Source organism: Dendrobates tinctorius, unplaced genomic scaffold, assembly GCF_039654945.1.
Source record: "Dendrobates tinctorius isolate UK_male_01 unplaced genomic scaffold, ASM3965494v1 ptg000154l, whole genome shotgun sequence".
NCBI lineage: Eukaryota > Metazoa > Chordata > Amphibia > Anura > Dendrobatidae > Dendrobates > Dendrobates tinctorius.
This window is the reverse complement of record NW_027361821.1, coordinates 543,597-562,128: the sequence shown is the minus strand read 5'-3', so window position 1 is coordinate 562,128 and position 18,532 is coordinate 543,597. Positions and strand designations below refer to the sequence as shown.

Here is an 18,532-nt window from a genome sequence, read left to right as displayed (position 1 = left end):
CAGCGTTAGCAAGGTTGGTTATCAAGAATCCCCACACTGTTGTTGTTTTTTTTTTTTTTTTTTTTTTTTTTTTAAGAATTTAAATAAATAAATTTAAAGAAACTGCTTTGGGTCCCCCCCATTTTTAACAACCAGCCTTGCTAAAGCTGACAGTTAGGGGCTGGTATTTTTAGGCCGGTAAGGGGCCATGGATATTGACCCCCCCAGCCTAAAAGTAGCAGCCCATAGCTGCCCAGAAAAGGCACTGGTGTCAGCTGATGGGACAACTGCTCCTATCATTCAACACCTGTTTCTGCTAATAACAGTGAGAGCAGGAGGGGGGTTGCAACACTCAGTTCAGGGGATTTCAGCCTGAATGGTCGCATCTTGGCACTGTCCAGGTTGAAAACTAATTAGCCCCCAGACATGGATTACGGCGTGGGACAGAACGATAGACAGGTATGGTATATTGTTTCTTTTTATTTTAGTTTTATTACAGGAGATCAAGGGCTTCGGTGGACTTAGGTGAGGTTGTAAGTATGGTTTAATTGAGATTATTAAAGGAGTCTGTCATTTTATTCAATTAAAGGACTTTTTTTTCTGGGTGTCTGTTTTCTTACAATATGACTATGGGGTTAGTAATGGGGGCGTCTTACTGACGTCTCTCCATTACTAACCTCGTGGCTTGATGACACCGGACAATACAAAGGTGACATCAACCCCCCCAACTATTATCCCACTTGCCACCGCTACAGGGCAAGTGGGGAGAGTGAGACTAAGTGCCAGAATTGGTGCATCTTAGGCTGGTTTCAAATTAGCGTTGCGCCAGACGCAAGCTGTTGCATTTTTAGGTCCATTCAAAGGTATAAAAAAACACTTGCGCACGGAATGCAACAAAATAACGCATTACAATCTATGGGAACGCAGGCGTGCACATGGACATGCGTTCGTCTGCGTCTTCGTGCGCATGCGTTTTTGGCGTAAAAATGTGTAGACACTGGTTTTAACTCCTAGAGAACGAATGCGCATAAAAACCGCAAACGCATGCTAAAATGCATGATGCGTTTTTTTTTGCATGCTTTTCTATTGCGTATGATGCGCTGCGCAAAAAAACGCTAATGTGAAATTAGCCTTAGAGATGTGCCTTTTCAGGGGCGGCTGAGAGCTGATGTTTTTAGCCTGGGGGGGCAGTATTCATGGCCCCTTCCTAGGCTATTAATATCAGCTCACAGCTGTCTTCATAGCCTTTGCTGGTCGTTAATTATATGGGGACAATACTTGCTGAATTGCCGGCTTTTCTTCTATCTATCTATTATATATTTTCGTCTTATCGTGTCTGTCTGTAACCAAAATCCTGTGGCGCCGAACCAATCAGCGATAGGGGGGTGACGGGACCCCGCATACTAGAAAAGGGGGGTGAGGGTGACCATGCATACTAGCAAAGGGGGGTGAGGGTGACCATGCATACCAGGTTAGGGGGTGAGGTTGACCATGCATAACAGGATAGGGGGGTGAGGTTGACCATGCATAACAGGAAAGGGGGGTGAGGGTGACTATGCATACCAGGATAGGGGATTGAGGGTGACTATGCATACCAGGATAGGGGATTGAGGGTGACTATGCATACCAGGATAGGGGGGTGAGGTTGACCATGCACACCAGGATAGGGGGGAGGTTGACCATGCACACCAGCAAAGGGGGGTGAGGGGACCATGCATACCAGGAAAGGGGGGGTGAGGGGGACCATGCACAACAGGAAAGGGGGGGTGAGGGGGACCATGCATACCAGGAAAAGGGAGTGAGGGGACCATGCTTACCAGGATTGGGGGGTGAGAGAACCATGCATATCAGGATTGGGGGGTGACTGGTCCATGCATGCCAGGAAAGGGGGGTGAGGGGGACCATGCATACCTGGAAAGGGAGGATTGGGGTGTGAGGGGACCATGCATGCCAGGAAAGCGGGGTGAGAGGACCATGCATTCCAGGATTGGAGGGTGAGGGGACTATGCTTACCAGGATTAGGGGGTGAGGGGTACCATGCATATCAGGATTGGGGGGTGAGAGGACCATGCATATCAGGATTGGGGGGTGAGGGGACCATGCTTACCAGGATAGGGGGGAGGGGTACCTTGCATATCAGGATGGGGGGGGTGAGAGGACCATGCATAGCAGGATTGGGGGTGCATTATTGCATTATTATTAAAACTTCATAAATAAACTACATACACATTCTAGAATACCCGATGCATTAGAATCGGGCCACCATCTAGTGTAATATATGTAGCATGTAAGCCCAAAAGGGCAGGGTCCTCTCTCCCCTCTATATCAGTCTGTGATTGTTAGTTTGTTTACTGTAAGTGATATCTGTAATTCGTATGTAACCCCTTATGTACAGCACCATGGAATCAATGGTGCTATATAAATAAATAATATATATGTAATATCTATATATAATGTGTCACTGACATCTATATACGAGGGGCGCCTGAAAACTTCGAGGCCCACCCATGAAGTCTTTTTTGCATGGTCTTGTTTTGCAATGCAATATGTTATTTAGTTAGTTGAATGGTCTCATGAGCAACCTGGATTTATTTTGATTTTTTTTTTTTGTTTCCGTTACAGCATTTTAAAGTTGGGTTGCAAGGCTGAAATATGGAAATGGAGAAGTTGGCAAAGTTCACACATCGGCTGTTGCAATGGCTGCAATTCCACCTACCACCAAGGTGCTTTTTCATCTGTGGGAATAGGTGGTAGTCCGAGGAAGCCAAATCAGGGGAATAGGGTGGGTGCTGAAGCAGTTGGAAACCACAGGAGTGAATTGCAGCAGCCGATGTGTGAACTTTGCCAACTTCTCCATTTCCATATTTCAGCCTTGCGACCCAACTTTAAAATGCTGTAACGGAAACAAAAAAAATCTAAATAAATCCAGATTGCTCATGAGACCATTCAACTAACTAAATAACATATTGCATTGCAAAACAAGACCATGCAAAAAAGATTTCATGGGTGGGCCTCGAAGTTTTCAGGCGCCCCTCGTATGTATTCTATGTGTATATATCTATTCTAACCTGTCATGCTGATTTTACTGAAAGTGGCACATGAATTGCCAGATTTTGGGGTACCTCTCTATTATAACCAATCTTGCTGAAACTGATAGCTAGGGGTTGCAGCCCCCAGCTGTGAGTTTTGCCTGGCTGGTTATCAAAAATACAGGAAAACCCGCGCAGGTTTTTTTTAAAAAATTATTTATTTACGATGAATACTCCCATCTGCCGCTCCTGGTTTCACTGTTATTAGCGGCAGCAAGTATCAGCTGATGGGAGCTGTAGTCCCATCAGCTGACACCAGTGACCAGAAGAAAAAGTTATACCTCCGATCGCCGAATATAGCCGAACATGCACAGCACAAAATCCGGTGTTTCCCAATCTCTGTCTGCATGGGAACCGCGGCTCTCTGACCGGCGGGGATGATTTCACCGCCGATCAGAAGTGCTACGTCAGTGTTTCCCACGCTGTCACACAGCTTGGGAAACACCAGCCTTTGTGCTGTGCATGTTCGGCTATATTTGGCGATTTTAATCGAAGATTAAATCGGCAAATATTGCAGATTCGGTGATCGTTAGCCAAACCGAACATTGACATTGACATATTCGCTCATCTCTAGATATGAGTCAGTCTATTGCTGCTAATATACATGTTGCTTTCCTAAAACTGGACGTATGAGCTTAGAATAGCCTCCTGTGGCCAATGTAAACATTGCAAAATTTCTATTTTATTTTAATACAGATTGTGATATGAAAAAAGAACCCTTAAAATATAAGTACAAAAACCTGATGTTGCTTGAAGCAGTTACACCGTAATTGGTCAAACTAGGGAACAGTAGGGGCAGGGCGTGGCTACCGCAAAAGTGCTGGTGCTTCAGAAATTCTCCTCCGGTCTCTGAATAGCAAGTCTCGCCACAGGAGATGCGCCAAATTCATTAAGTGTCATGTGCTCCTTAATTTATTCACATTGTCTCTACAGAGAGGAAGAGGACTAGAACTCTAGCGCCACCTATGGGAATTAGCAATCCTAAAAGTCAATATCTGCTCTCTAATGAGCCTTGTCACATGACTTGGGATAAAAGCCAAATTAGGAACTTTATCACTAAGCATCTGAGCTTGGGTAGAAATGTTAACTGTGCACCTGAATTTTCTTGTGTTTCATGACTTTGTCAGGAAAGGAGAACAACCTGTAAATTTCAACCGCGTAAGAAGCTACAATTATGACCGCAAGTATCAGCGCAGTCGTGAGCACAGCTGGGAGAAAGAAGAGAAAGTCCATGGGGAGCATCGGCATAGAGAAAGGGAGGAGAGCGGCAAGCATAAATCTTCCCGGAGGTATGTTCCTCTCCCAGATGTCTGTGCTGTGACACCCTCTCAACTATTTTTGATGCAAACAAAATTGTGCAGCCCCAGGTACAGTACAGGTATGGTGGCCCGCTCTGATCTGTGGCAGTTTGGTAGTCCAGTGGCTTCTTCAGAGTCAGCATTTCTTGTCTGTGTACATTTAGCTGTGTTGTTAGACAGCAGACACACGTTATATTAGATGGGTCTTTTCACGTGCCCTATTCTGGTCCATTTTGCAGATAATATTCTCCAACTCAAGTAAATGGGACAGCAAAATAGATGGTCCGCAATCAGTCTGTGAAAACTGGCCAGCAAGCAGATGCTATCCAGGTGCTAAAAGATGCTTGGAGAATCTGCCTCTCAATCTTGTTTTTTTGTTTTCATACCATGAAAGAAAAAAAAATACTGCACTGCAGAGGGGGAGATTCACATCTATATCTGCAACATATGACATGCTTTGGATTCTTAAAAGTTGTTCCCATCTTTACAAGCAATATCCAACAAACCTCATTTATAGAGAGTCACTTTTGCAATTTACTCCTTAATAAAATTTGAAGGCATTCTTGAGATAGTAAGTTTCTTTTTTTTTTTTGTTTACAGCTCGTTGTGTAGGAACCCGACCACCGCTGCAGTTTACCTTGTAAGCACTGCACTGAAGCTGGGCGAGATTGAGATAAGAGCACACGCCAACGAGAATGCCGGCTGCAGAGCAGTGCTGAATGGCTCAATAGAAAAGAGCTTGTTGGCATTGCACGTTTGGCCTCTGCTGCTAGACCACAGTGGTGGTCGTTCACATAAGCAACGAGCTGTATACGAAAGTGTTTAATCTCAAGAATGGTCAAATATTTTAATAAACAGTAAATTTAAAAAGAGCTTTTTTAAAAGCACTATCCGACAATATCCATCTATGAAGATTGGAATAAACCACAGCTCTTGTCAAATAAAGGGGATGTCCGGTCTAAATCAATGTCTACAGTCACTATGTGTGTCTGCAGACTTGTGAATCTCCCCAGTGCACGTGTACAAGTGTATGGAAGCAAAGCCGCGCCCATCATACATGTTCTGCTTGGGAGAAGGTTGAAGGAGTCTCAGTGAGCCCCTTTAACACATACCAAGAGTCAAGATGCACAGATAAGAAATATAGGTATAGTACAATGCCAAAGACTTCACTCACTTCTTATATTACATGAGTGATATCTATTGTAAATTCTACAATAGCTACGAAATTGGCAAATCCTCGCAGAGCACAGTGCATGCGTTGGGGGGATTCAAAAGTCTGCAAACATTGTGACTGCAAACTTTTCATTTTAGACTAGACAGTATAGTCCTCCAGACAGGATTAATGGGCACCACATAGTCATCCTAAAAAAAAAATACCTCTCTCTGTTCCCCTGCTGCTCTGGTCTCTTCGGCGTCTTTTGATTCTCTGCGCTAATATCTCACAGAGAGTCAGAAGACGCTGAAGATACCGGAGCAGCAGAGATCAAGGCAAAGTGAGTATTTTAGGATGGGGGCCCCCTTGTTTGTCCAGGGCCTTAGCCCTTGCTCGAATGCGCCAGACGGTGACACCAGCCCCACCCAGGAATATGTATAACTCATACATACCTTCCAGTTCCGGGACACAGAAACATTTTGGTTGAATTTACATATGCTGATTTCAGGCTGCTAAACGAGCGCGATTTACAATATTGAAGTCGTTCAACGCTTATTTCCCATCTTCTTTATAGCGACTGAGGAACATTGATGGGGACAGAACGATCACCAAGTATCTGTCCCCTTACAGTATCATGTTATCCGCACCATATCTGGCGATGAGCTGCCGAGAACAATGATTTTTGTTCTGGCATAAATAATCCAATCACTCTATGAATAGGCAGCATTTTGCTGTTTTAGTATAATACACTCACCATAGTCCTCCACATAGTATAATGTACCCCATAGTCCTCCATATAGTAAAACGTGCCCCATAGTCCTCCATGTATTAATTATTTTTATTATTATTATAGCGCCATTAATTCCATGGTGCTGTACATGAGATGGGGTTACATACAAAGTTATAGATATCGTTAACAGTAAACAAATTTACGATGACAGACTGGTACAGAGGGGAGAGGACCCTGTTCTTGCAGACTTACATTCTACGGGATAATGGGGAAGAGACAGAAGGTGGGGGTGCAGCAGCTCTGGTGGTGGTGAGGAGGTAGAATGGTTATTGCAGGCTGTAAGCTTTCCCGAAGAGATGGGTTTTCAGGTTCCGTCTGAAGGATCCGAGGGTGGTGGATAATCTGACATGTTGAGGCATGGCATTCCAGAGGATAGGGGATATTCGGGAGAAATCTTGGAGGCGGTTGTGTGAGGAACAAATAAGTGTGGAGGAGAGTAGGAGGTCTTGGGAGGATCGAGGATTAAGTGAGGGGAGATATTGGGAGATTAGTTCAGAGATATAGGGAGGGGACAGGTTGTGGATGGCTTTAGAGGTCAGTGTTAGTAGTTTGAATTGGGAGCCAGTGGAGGGGTTTGCAGAGGGGAGAAACAAGGGAGTAGCGAGGAGAGAGGTGGTTTAGTCGGGTGGCAGAGTTGAGGACAGACTGGAATAGTGCAAGAGAGTTGGCGGGGAGGCCACAGAGGAGGGTGCTGCAGTAATCAAAGCGGGAGATGAGGGCATGTACAAGAGTTGTAGTAGACTGAGGGCTGAGGAAGGGACAGATTCTGGAAATATTTTTGAGTTGGAGGTGACAGGAGGTGGCAAGAGTTTGGACGTGTGGTTTGAAGAACAGGGCAGAGTCGAGAGTTACTCCGAGGCTGCGGATTTCAGGTTTGGGAGAGAGTGTGATGCTGTTTACCATAATGGATAGATCGGTTAGGGAAGATACTTGAGGAAAGATGATGAGTTCGGTTTTGTCTACATTGAGTTGTAGGAAGCGAGAGGTGAAGGAGGAGGATATGGCTGAAAAACACTCCGGGATTCTGGACAGCAGAGAGGTGACATCTGGGCCAGAGAAGTAGATCTGAGTGTCGTCCGCATACAGGTGGTACTGTAAGCCATGGGACTTTGAGATGTCCTAGATCAAGTGTATAGATGGAAAAAGCTAGGGGCCCCAGGATAGAGCCTTGAGGGACTCCAACAGGGAGAGGGCGGGGAGAGGAGGTAGTGTGGGAGTGGGAAACTCTAAATTTGCGGTCAGAAACGTAAGAGGCGATCCAGATCAGTGCAAGGTCTTTGATGCCAAGGGAAGAAAGAATCTGTAGCAGTAGGCAGTGGTCGACTGTGCCGAAGGCTGAGGACAGGTCAAGAAGGAGGAGGATGGAGAACTTTCTGTTAGTTTTGGCTGTAAGTCATTAGTAATTTTGGTCAGGGCAGTTTCGGTTGAGTGGTGGGGGCGGAAGCTAGATTGGAGGTTGTCAAGGAGAGAGTTAGATGAAAGGTGAGAAGAAGCGTTGCTGCTCAAGGAGTTTGGAAGCAAACGGGAGCAGTGATATGAGGCGATAACTGGGCATAGCAGTTGGGTCAAGGTTTTTTTTTTTTTTTTGCTTTTTTTTGCGGTTTTGAGGATGGGTGTGATGGTGGCATATTTGAAGGCGGAGGGGAAGGTACCAGAAGATAGCGATAGGTTGAAGAGATGTGTTAGGATGTGTGCACACGCTGTGGATTCAGCTGCGGATTCGCAGCGCATTTGGTCCTGCGGATCCGCAGCAGTTTCTGCTGCGGTGTACAGTACCATTATAATCAATGGAAAATGAAATCCGCAGTGCACACGGTGCAGAATTTTCCGCGCAGATTTGCTGCGGTTTCAAATCCGCAGCATGTCAATTATTTGTGCGGATTCCGCTGTGGTTTGGCACCTGTTCCATGGCAGGCTAAACCGCAGGAAATCTGCAGATAAACCACAGGTCTTTTGACCTGCGGTTTTACCTGCGGATTTAGACAAATCTGTGCGGAAAACTCCGCAGCAGAATCCGCAGTGTGTGCACACACCCTTAGTGAGGTTGGGGAGCAGGTGGGAAGGGGTGATTTGGAAAGGAGATGAGTAATCTCTCCTTCAGTGATGGAGAGGGAGGTTATTAGGGAAGGGCAGAGGTCTGGTATATGAAGTGGTTGGGGTGGTGGAGCAGTAAAGGTTTGCCTTGTTTGGTCGATCTTATTTTTGAAGTAGGTGGCAAAGTTCTTGGCAGAGATGAGGGGAGTTGGAGGTGGCAGTGGTGGGCGGAAAAGAGTTGAATGTGCTGAACAGTTGTTTTGGGTTGTTAGGATAATGAGGATACAAGGTTTGAGAAATAGGTCTGTTAGCAGAGGTGAGGGCTTATTTATTATTATGCATTTATATAGCGCCATTTATTCCATGGCGCTTTACATGTGAAAAAGGGAAATATAGACCAGTATAATAAACATGTGTAAGACAAGGGACACATAAGTACATAAGGAGAGGGGACCCTGCCTGCGAGGGTTCACAGTCTACAGGGATGGGTGAGGATACAGTAGGAGAGGGTAGAGCAGGTCGTGCGGTGGTTCAGTAGACCGAGGATCATTGCAGGCTGTAGGCTTGTCGGAACAGGTGGGTCTTCAGGTTCTTCTTGAAGGTTTCCGTTGATGGTGAGAGACTAATTTGAAGGCAAGTGTAGCTTGTTTGAAACCAGTGAAGTCGTTTGGCAGGCGTGTTTTCTTCCAATGCCGCTCCACGATCCTGGACGATTGTCAAAGTTTTTTGGTGAGATTGTTGTGCCAGGATTGCCTATTGATTTGTCGCACTTTGCCATGTGTGAGAGGGGCGACTGAGTCTGGCTGATATGAGGGTGGCGTTATAGAAAGCGGTGGCGCTGTCCGTGTCGTGGAGTGAAGATATGGAGAATAGAGGTAGCAGAGAGTCTGAGAATGTTTAGGTGTGTGAGGTTTCTGCGAGGATGTGCTAGTGGCTGGACATGTGGGGCAGATGAGGACAGGGATGACAAGGTAAGTAGGTGGTGGTCAGATGGGAGGGAGGGGAGAGGTTGTTAGACCTCATCTTCACCCGCCTCTGTTCCCTATCTAATCTAAGGGTCCCGTTACACTAAACGACGCACCAGCGATCCTGACAACGTTACGACTTGGTCAGGATCATTGGTGCGTCGCTACATGATCACTGGTGATCTCTCAAACAGGCAGACTCGCCAGCGATCAGGACCAGCGCTGGTATCCAAGGTAAATAGCAGGTAACTAAGAGCGTGCGGCGCTTAGTTACCAGCTACGTACCCTGGATACCAGCGTGCTCGCGCACGCTTAGTTACCCGCTATTTACCTTGGATACCAGCTCCCAGCGTCTGCTTACTGCGCTGGGAGCTCGCTGATCGTTGGTCTCCCGCTACCACACGCAATGCGTGCTGGCCAGCGGGAGAACAACTATCAAAAAAATGGCCCAGGACATTCTTGCACGATCAGCGATACCTGGCGTGCCACACACAGCGAGATCGCTGGCGCGTCACAAAATCGGTGATGCATCAGTGATCTCGCTAGAGATCTCGCTTAGTGTGAAGTACCCCTAATGTATGTCCATCTCTGTGGGTGGCTGTGGAGGACCACTGAGTAAGTCCAAAGGATGAAGTAAGTGACAGGAGTTTGGAGGCTGCTGGCTGGCGGGTGTCAGTAGAGAAATTAAAGTCACCTATGATGATGGTGGGGAGGTCAGCAGAGAGAAAGTGAAGAAGCCAGGTGGAGAATTGGTCAATGAAGGCAGTGGCTGAGCCCGGTGGTAGGTATATTACAGCCATTTGGAGATTAGAGGGAGAGTAGTTACGAACAGAGTGGACCTCGAAAGAAGGGAGGATAAGGGAGAGTTGGGGGTTGGATAGGGTTGATGGAGCAGTTTTTAGAAAGAAGGAAACCCACTCCTCCACCATGTCTGTTGCCAGAGCGAGGAGTGTGGGTAAAATGGAGGTCTCCATAAATCAGTGCGTCAGGGGAGGCCGTGTCAGAGGTCGTCAGCCAGGTCTCAGTGAGGGCCAGGAAGGAAAGTTTGCGGGAAGTAAAGAGATTGTGGATCACATGGAGCTTGTTGCAGACAGAGCGGGTATTCCAAAGTGCTTCAGAGAGAGGAAGCAGGGGACTGGAGGTCAGTAGTACAGATATTAAGTGTGAGGGATTGTGGTAGTTTCTCTTAAGGGCCTGTCACACTAAGCGATATCGCTAGCAATATCTCTATAACTTGTGACATTATAGCGATATTGCTAGCGATATCGCTGTGTGTGATACTTGCTTACGTCCCGCTCCCCCGCTGGTTATCGCTGATCGTGCGAGAACGTCCTGGACCGTTTCTCGTTAGCTTCCAGAGGCGCTTCCTGTGGAGAGACGAGCGACGAACGCGGATGGGAGGACGTCAGGATCGCCTTGTCTGACATGTAAGTAGCGATCCCCGGCTCCTGAGATGTCGCTGTGAGATCTGCCTGTGTGGCAGCTCACTAGCAACCTCTTTGCGATGCACCAGCGATCCTGACCGCGTCATATCGCTGGTCGGGATCGCTGGTGCATCGCTAAGTGTGACAGTACCTTTAGTGTGAGAAAGATGGGTGACGGGTGAGGATTAGTGGGATGTATTGGGTGGGGGGGCAGGATTGGGGGATATGTCACCAGCAATGAGAAGAAGCAGAGAAAGGGAAAACAGGTGGGTGAAGGAGAGCAACCGGCTTATGTTATATAGTAGGAGAGGTCTGAGGTTAAGGAGCAGGTCTGCAGATGAAGCGAGGTGGGGGGGTAAAGGGAGGAGATAGTTATTTGATTCGAGGGTGCAGGGGTTTGGGGATAGTGAAGAGTGAGGATTAGTGGAGCAAAAACGGTGAGGGCAAATGTGAGCATGGTTAAAGAGCAGGGTAAAAAGAAAGGCAAGTAAAGTTGGAAGACGGTGATTATTCTTACCTTCTGACCGATTTCTGGACTATTTCTGGTATATTTCTGATATCTTAAGTGTGACATCTTTTAAGTGTCACACTTCAAATGATGTCACACCTGACCATACACGCCTCATAGTCCTCCATATAGTATAATACACTCCTCATAGTCCTCCATATAGTATAATACACTCTTCCTAGTCCTCCATATAATACAATCCTCATAGTACTCTATGTACTACAATGCACTCCCCTGTTGTGAGCTCATTTTCGGGTTTGCCTCTGGCTTCTGGTGAGGGTTATGGAGCTGGCTGTGGTGACAGAGGAGTAGTGAGTTCTCTATCTGGACTCCATCTGTTGGTGAAGGGATGTAATGAAGCTGATCTAAATGGCAGAGACCGGCCACCTGAGGAAGAGGACTGCGATTGGACATCAGGAGTTTCTGATTGGATTTAAGGCATCCGACTCCCTAGTTTCTTGCTGGTGATTTTTCCTGACTGTGGCTCCTGGTTTCCAGTTTGGTTCCTGGCTTCCTAAAGCGAAGTTTTCTCTGCTATTGTTCATATGAGTTTTTGTTTGGTTTACTTAGTTTTTGTGTTCAGCCAGCCCTGGCTGGGACTGGGCTGAATCCCCATTTTGTCTCTGATCAGTTGATCTCTTTTGCTCTGTCTTCAGAATATACCTGAGTGCTGATATAGTGATTTGAAGTCTAGCGACTTCAGGGCCTTTTTCTATCAGACGTGTTGGACATTCTTTTTGGCAGGGTTTTTTGCGTGATTAGACAGCAGCTTTTCTTTCCTGTCCTTCCTAGTTAGCGAGGGCCCCATCGTTTGCTCAGCCTATCTTTCTACCTGTGTCTGTGTTTTCATCTTGTTTCACCGACAATACATGTTGGGGGCTGTCTATTGCTTTGGGGTCTGCTCTGGGGCAGTTTAGATTTTCCCTTTCTTTCTTTAGGCTTATTTAGTTCTCCAGCCGTGACGAGGTGTCTAGGACCACCGTAGGCACGCTCCACGGCTACAGCTAGTTGTTGCGGATAGGATCAGGGGTCTGTAATCTGCTAGTTACCGACCTCTCCGGTTTTCTGGGCTTAGCTGGCTTTTTGTTTTTTCCTCCTCGGTGACTCATTCATAACAGAATCACCAGCCATACCGCAGATTCTAGGGTACTGAAAAGCAGGAGAGGGCCGTAGGAGGATTTTTTTTTTTTTTTTTTCTCCTTGATGGAGATTAAGCAATTGTCTGATCGTGTGGAGCAGCTCGCTGCTGAAGTGCGGGGAATTTCCGCCTATCTCACTCATTCACATGCTGTTGAACCAAGGATCCCTGCTCCTGATGTGTTTTCTGGGGATCGGTCTAAATTTTTGATTTTAAGAATAATTGTAAATTATTTCTTGCCTTGAAGCCTAACTCATCGGGGAGCTCTGCGCAGTAGGTTAAAATTGTCATCTCCTTGCTGCGCTGCAATCCCCCAGTATTGGCCTCTCTTTTTTTTTTTTTTTTTGACACCGGAAGATCCTGTTTTGACTAATGTGGATGCATTTTTTTCAAGCCTTGGGGTTGTTATATGATGAATCTAATGCTATTGATCAAGCTGAGAGAGCCCTATTGGCATTGAACCAGGGTCAGGATCCTGCAGAGTTATACTGTCAGAAATGCCAAAAGTGGGCGGTCCTTACTAGTCTGAGACTTTAAAAGATACTATGGTGGGATTTCCTGTTCCCTCTGGTCTTGACAATTCTATGTCATTAGCCATTCAAGTTGATTGGCGTTTACGTGAACGCAAGACTACACGGGAGGCGCTGCCACATTTTGAACAAATGTCTGAACCTATGCAATCTGATGGAGTTTTGTCTAGGGCGCAACGTCAGGAGTTTAGAAGGCGTAATAAGCTGTGTTTTTTCTGTGGAGATGCCTCTCATGTTATTTCTGTCTGCCCTAAACGAGAGAAACGTTTTGCACACACATTTGCTGTGGGTGGTGTACAACCTAAGTTTCTTTTGGCAATTACTCTGATCTGCTCCTTATCCACATTTTCCGCGAAGGCTTTTGTGGATTCAGGAGCGGCCTTGAATCTAATGAACTTGGATTTTGCTAAACTTTGTGGTTTTCCTATGACACCTCTGTGGACGCCTATTCCTTTGAGGGGTATTGATGCTACTCCTTTGGCGAAGAATAAACCTCAGTTTTGGACCCAGGTGATAATGCGGGTTGCCCCAGACCACCAAGAAAATTGCAGATTTTTGGTGTTGCATAATTTACATGATACCATTGTTCTGGGTTTTCCCTGGTTGCAAATCCATAATCCGGTTTTGGATTGGAAATCTGTGTCTGTGGTGAGTTGGGGTTGTCGGTGTGCTCTTGGTGACACTCCTGTTTTCTCCACCTCTCCCCAGTCGCATGATGTTCCTGACTATTTGGCTGATTTTTATGATGTATTTAGTGAGAGCAAGTCTGCGTCTTTGCCTCCTCATAGGAGTTATGACTGTGCAATTGAGTTGAGACCTGGGTGTAAATTTCCCAAGGGTCGACTTTTCAATTTATCTGTACCCGAACACGAGGCTATGCGATCTTATATTAAGGAGTTGTTGGAGAAGGGTCATATTAGACCATCCTCTTTGCCCTTAGGTGCTGGGGTTTTTTCGTGGCCAAGAAGGATGGTTCATTAAGGCCTTGTATTGACTATCGTTCCCTCAACAAAATTACGGTTAAATTTCAGTATCCGTTACCCCTGATTTCTGATTTATTCTCCAGAGTTAAAGGTGCTTGCTGGTTTACTAAGCTTGACCTCAGGGGGGGCGTATAATCTTATTCGCATCAAGCATGGGGATGAATGGAAGACGGCGTTTAATACTCCGGAGGGACATTTTGAGTACCTGGTGATGCCTTTTGGGCTCACTAATGCCCCTTCTGTCTTCCAATCCTTCATGAACGATATTTTCCGGGACTTTGTGGATAAGTTTTTGATCATCTATCTGGATGATATTTTGATCTTTTCCAGGGATTGGGATTCTCATGTGGAACATGTTCGGACTGTGTTCCGGATTTTGAGGGAGAATTCCTTGTATGTTAAGGGATCTAAGTGCCTTTTTGGTGTACAGAGGATTTCATTTTTGGGATTTATTTTGTCTCCGTCAACTATTGAAATGGACCCGGCCAAGGTACAGGCCATTTATGATTGGGTTCAACCAACTTCTTTGAAGGCTCTCCAGAAGTTTTTGGGTTTTGCTAACTTTTATCGTAAATTTATAGCTAATTTTTCTGGTATTGCTAAACCACTGACTGATTTAACTAAGAAGGTTGCTGATGTGCTGAATTGGTCTTCAGAGGCTGTTTCGGCCTTTCAGGAGCTGAAGCGGAGGTTCACTTCTGCCCCGGTTTTGCGGCAACCTGATGTCTCACTTCCTTTTCAGGTGGAGGTAGACGCTTCAGATATTGGTGCAGGAGCTGTTTTGTCCCAAAAAGATCCGGTGACATCTAAAATGAATCCCTGTGCCTTCTTTTCCCAAAAGTTCTCCCCATCTGAACGCAACTATGATGTGGGGAATCGGGAATTGTTAGCCATGAAATTGGCATTTGAGGAGTGGAGACATTGGTTGGAGGGAGCTAGACATCAAGTTGTGGTCCTCACTGACCACAAGAATTTGATTTACCTAGAGTCGGCCAAACGCTTGAATCCTAGACAGGCTAGGTGGGCCTTGTTTTCTTACGCATTTGGATTTTGTGGTCTCCTTTCTTCCAGGCACTAATAATGTTAAGGCAGACACCCTTTCTAGGAGTTTCTTTGCTGATTCTCCTATTGTGACCAAGCCTACTACCATCCTAGGTGAGGGGGTAGTTCTTTCTGCCATCTCGCCCGATTTGAGACATGCTCTGGAAGAATTCCAGTTGGCCAAACCTGAGCGTTGTCCTATGGGAAAATTGTATGTTCCTGACAGTGGAGGAAGAGAGTGATGTCTGAAGTTCATTGCTCCGCATTGGCTGGTCATCCAGGTATTTTTTGGTACCAGAGATTTGGTGAGTCGGTCTTTTTGGTGACCCGCCTTATCTCGTGATGTCAGGAATTTTGTGCAGTCCTGTGGGACTTGTTCCCGGTCTAAACCCTGTTCTCGCTCTAGTGGGTTGTTAGGCACTGGCAAGGGCATCAAGAGGCCATGGAGCCATATTTCAATGGATTTTATTTCTGATCTTCCTGTCTCTCAGGGAATGACTGTTTTCTGGGTGATTTGTGATAGATTCTCTAAGATGGTCCATCTTGTACCACTCCCAAAGTTGCCATCTTCCTCAAAGTTGGTACCCTTGTTTTTACAACAGGTGGTTCGGTTGCATGGGATTCCTGAGAACATTGTATCGGACAGAGGAGCTGTTTGTTTCCAGATTCTGGAAAGCCTTTTGTTCCAAGCTGGGAATTCAGTTGTCCTTCTCCTCTGCGTTTCACCCTCAGACCAATGGACAGACGGAGAGAACAAACCAGACTTTGGAGTCCTATTTGAGATGTTTTATATCTGCTGATCAGGATGATTGGGTTTAATTTTTGCCCTTGGCCGAATTCGCTTTAAATAATAGAGCTAGTTCTGCCACCTTGATGTCGCCCTTTTTCTGTAACTTTGGGTTTCATCCTCGATTTTCTTCAGGGCAAGTGGAATCTTCAGCCTGCCCAGGTGTTGACACTGTGGTAGAGAGAATGCAGCAGATTTGGGACCAAGTAGTGAATAAGTTGTCTCTCTCTCCCAGGAAAAGGCCCAGCGGTTTTCTAACCGGCATAGGACCATTAGTCCCCGGTTTAAAGTTGGTGATATGGTTTGGTTGTCATCAAAGAATATCTATATAAAGGTGGCTTCTCTAAAGTTCAAGCCAAGATTTATTGGACCTTTCAAGGTTTTGGAGATTCTTAATCCGGTTTCTTTTCGATTGGCTCTTCCTGTTACGTTTAAGATCCATAACGTGTTTCATAAGTCGCTGTTAAAGAGATATGTTGAGCCAGTAGTTCCTATGGCTGAACCTCCTGACCCCTGTATTGGTTGAAGGTAATGTGGAATATGAGGTAGAGAAAATACTGGATTCTCGTCTGGCTAGACGGAGACTCCAGTATTTGGTCAAGTGGAAGTGTTATGGCCAAGAGGACAATTCTTGGGTCTCTGCCTCTGATATTCATGCCGATAGATTGGTTCGTGCTTTTCATCTGGCCCATCCTGATCGGCCCGGTGGCGTGGATGGGGGTTCGGTGACCCCTCCTCAAGGGGGGGGGTACTGTTGAGATCATTTTCGGGTTTGCCTCTGGCTTCTGGTGAGGGTTATGGAGCTGACTGTGCTGACAGAGGAGTAGTGAGTTCTCTATCTGGACTCCCTCTGTTGGTGAAGGGAGGTAATGAAGCTGATCTAAATGGCAGAGACCGGCCACCTGAGGAAGAGAACTGCGATTGGACATCAGGAGTTTCTGATTGGATTTAAGGCAGACTACTCCCTAGTTTCTTGCTGGTGATTTTTCCTGACTGTGGCTCCTGGTTTCCAGTTTGGTTCCTGGCTTCCTAAAGCTAAGTTTTCTCTGCTATTGTTCATATGAGTTTTTGTTTGGTTTACTTAGTTTTTGTGTTCAGCCAGCCCTGGCTGGGACTGGGCTGAATCCCCATTTTGTCTCTGATCAGTTGATCTCTTTTGCTCTGTCTTCAGAATATACCTGAGTGCTGATATAGTGATTTGAAGTCTAGCGACTTCAGGGCCTTTTTCTCAGACGTGTTGGACATTCTTTTTGGCAGGGTTTTTTGCGTGATTGCAGACAGCAGCTTTTCTCTCCTGTCCTTTGTAGTTAGCAAGCACCCCATTGTTTGCTCAGCCTATCTTTCTACCTGTGTCTGTCTTTTCATTTTGTTTCACCGACAATACATGTTGGGGGCTGTCTATTGCTTTGGGGTCTGCTCTGGGGCAGTTTAGATTTTCCCTTTCTTTCTTTAGGCTCATTTAGTTCTCCGGCCGTGACGAGGCATCTAGGACCACCGTAGGCATGCTCCACGGCTACTGCTAGTTGTTGTGGATAGGATCAGGGGTCTGCAATCCGCTAGTTACCAACCTCTCCGGTTTTCTGGGCTTAGATGGCTTTGTTTTTTCCTCCTCGGTGACTCATTCATAACACTTCCCATAGTATAAAGCACTCCATAGTTCTTCATATAGTATAATGCACTCCCCATAATCTGATATTATGTAGAATGCAGCCCCCATATAGTATAATGCACCCCATAGTCCTGCAGTATTATGGCCACCACGTATATATATAAAAAAAATATATATATATATAATACTCGATTCTCCTCCTCGTTCCCCCGCAGCTCTGGTTTCTGCAGTGTCTCAGCAGCTCCACCGTCTGGCAAACAGCATGGTGCACGATGGAGTGCTGTGTCAGACACAAAGAGGAATTATGGGGGATGGAGCGTCATCTGACACCGTTTTCTCCACTATTGCTTTCAACTGTATCGGCATCTATGATGCTGAATACAGTTGAATTGGGAGGGGGATTCGGTGCTGGTGCCGAAACCCCCTGACTCACGGGCCCCATATTGGCTTGGGGAGCAGGGGCCCTAGGCAGCTGCCTAGTCTTCCTGCCCCTAATGCCGGCCCTGGGTCTTTTGAATGTTCACGTCATAGTAAATGACAGGAAGCGTTCTTTACTTCAAGAAATGTTGCTTCTGGTGACTTGATTATAACTCACAGGTACAGGTAATGATTATCTTAGAGGGTCACCAATTGGCCAGACAATCCCTCAATCCTGGAACTATACATTTCTCATGTATGGTTGACCTACATGATGCCCTTCTATTTTCTGCTTGCTACCTATTCTTCTCAGATGGACGTTCCTTTCCTCCCGCTACCAAGATGGCCATGACTGTGGCATGCAGAGGAAAGTTGTAAGTCTAAACCATGTCTTTCCTGCGGTGTGGGATAAGAAAAGCGGGGAAGGCATGGTTTACCTGCCCTCCCTATATCACTTGTAATGGCAATCTTGGAAGCCTTGGAATCTTGGAAGAAAAAGAATGCTGATCTGAGCAAAGGAGGCATGGAGAGGAACATGGAGGTCACCAGGCAGGGTTATTATACTTGAAAAATGTATAGTCACTTTTCAGTGTCAGAGAGGGTTGCTTAATACTCGACTTGTACTCCTGTCCTGACCCTGTAAGAAGGGCTGTTACCAATGTTGGCCACAACTTCATCCCTGACCTGTCTGGTGTGATCCTTGGTTTTCATGATGCTGTTTGATCTTTAATGTTCTCAAACAAACCTCTGAGCCCTTCACAGAACAGCTGTAGTTATGCTGAGAATA

General features: G+C 46.1%; 1 protein-coding gene across 5 annotated transcripts in view; it reads left to right on the top strand.

Annotated features, from left to right (window-relative positions):
- LOC141050881 (uncharacterized) overlaps positions 1-18,532 on the top strand; it is a 90,284-nt gene that overhangs the window by 68,168 nt on the left and 3,584 nt on the right. For 4 of the 5 annotated variants that reach the window (XM_073547548.1, XM_073547549.1, XM_073547547.1 and 1 more), the window contains one exon: positions 4,196-4,357. In XM_073547548.1, coding sequence (XP_073403649.1) covers positions 4,196-4,357 — 162 coding nt within the window. Of the gene's footprint in view, positions 1-4,195; positions 4,358-18,532 lie in introns of those variants that run through there. The other variant, XM_073547552.1, reaches the window with a different exon arrangement.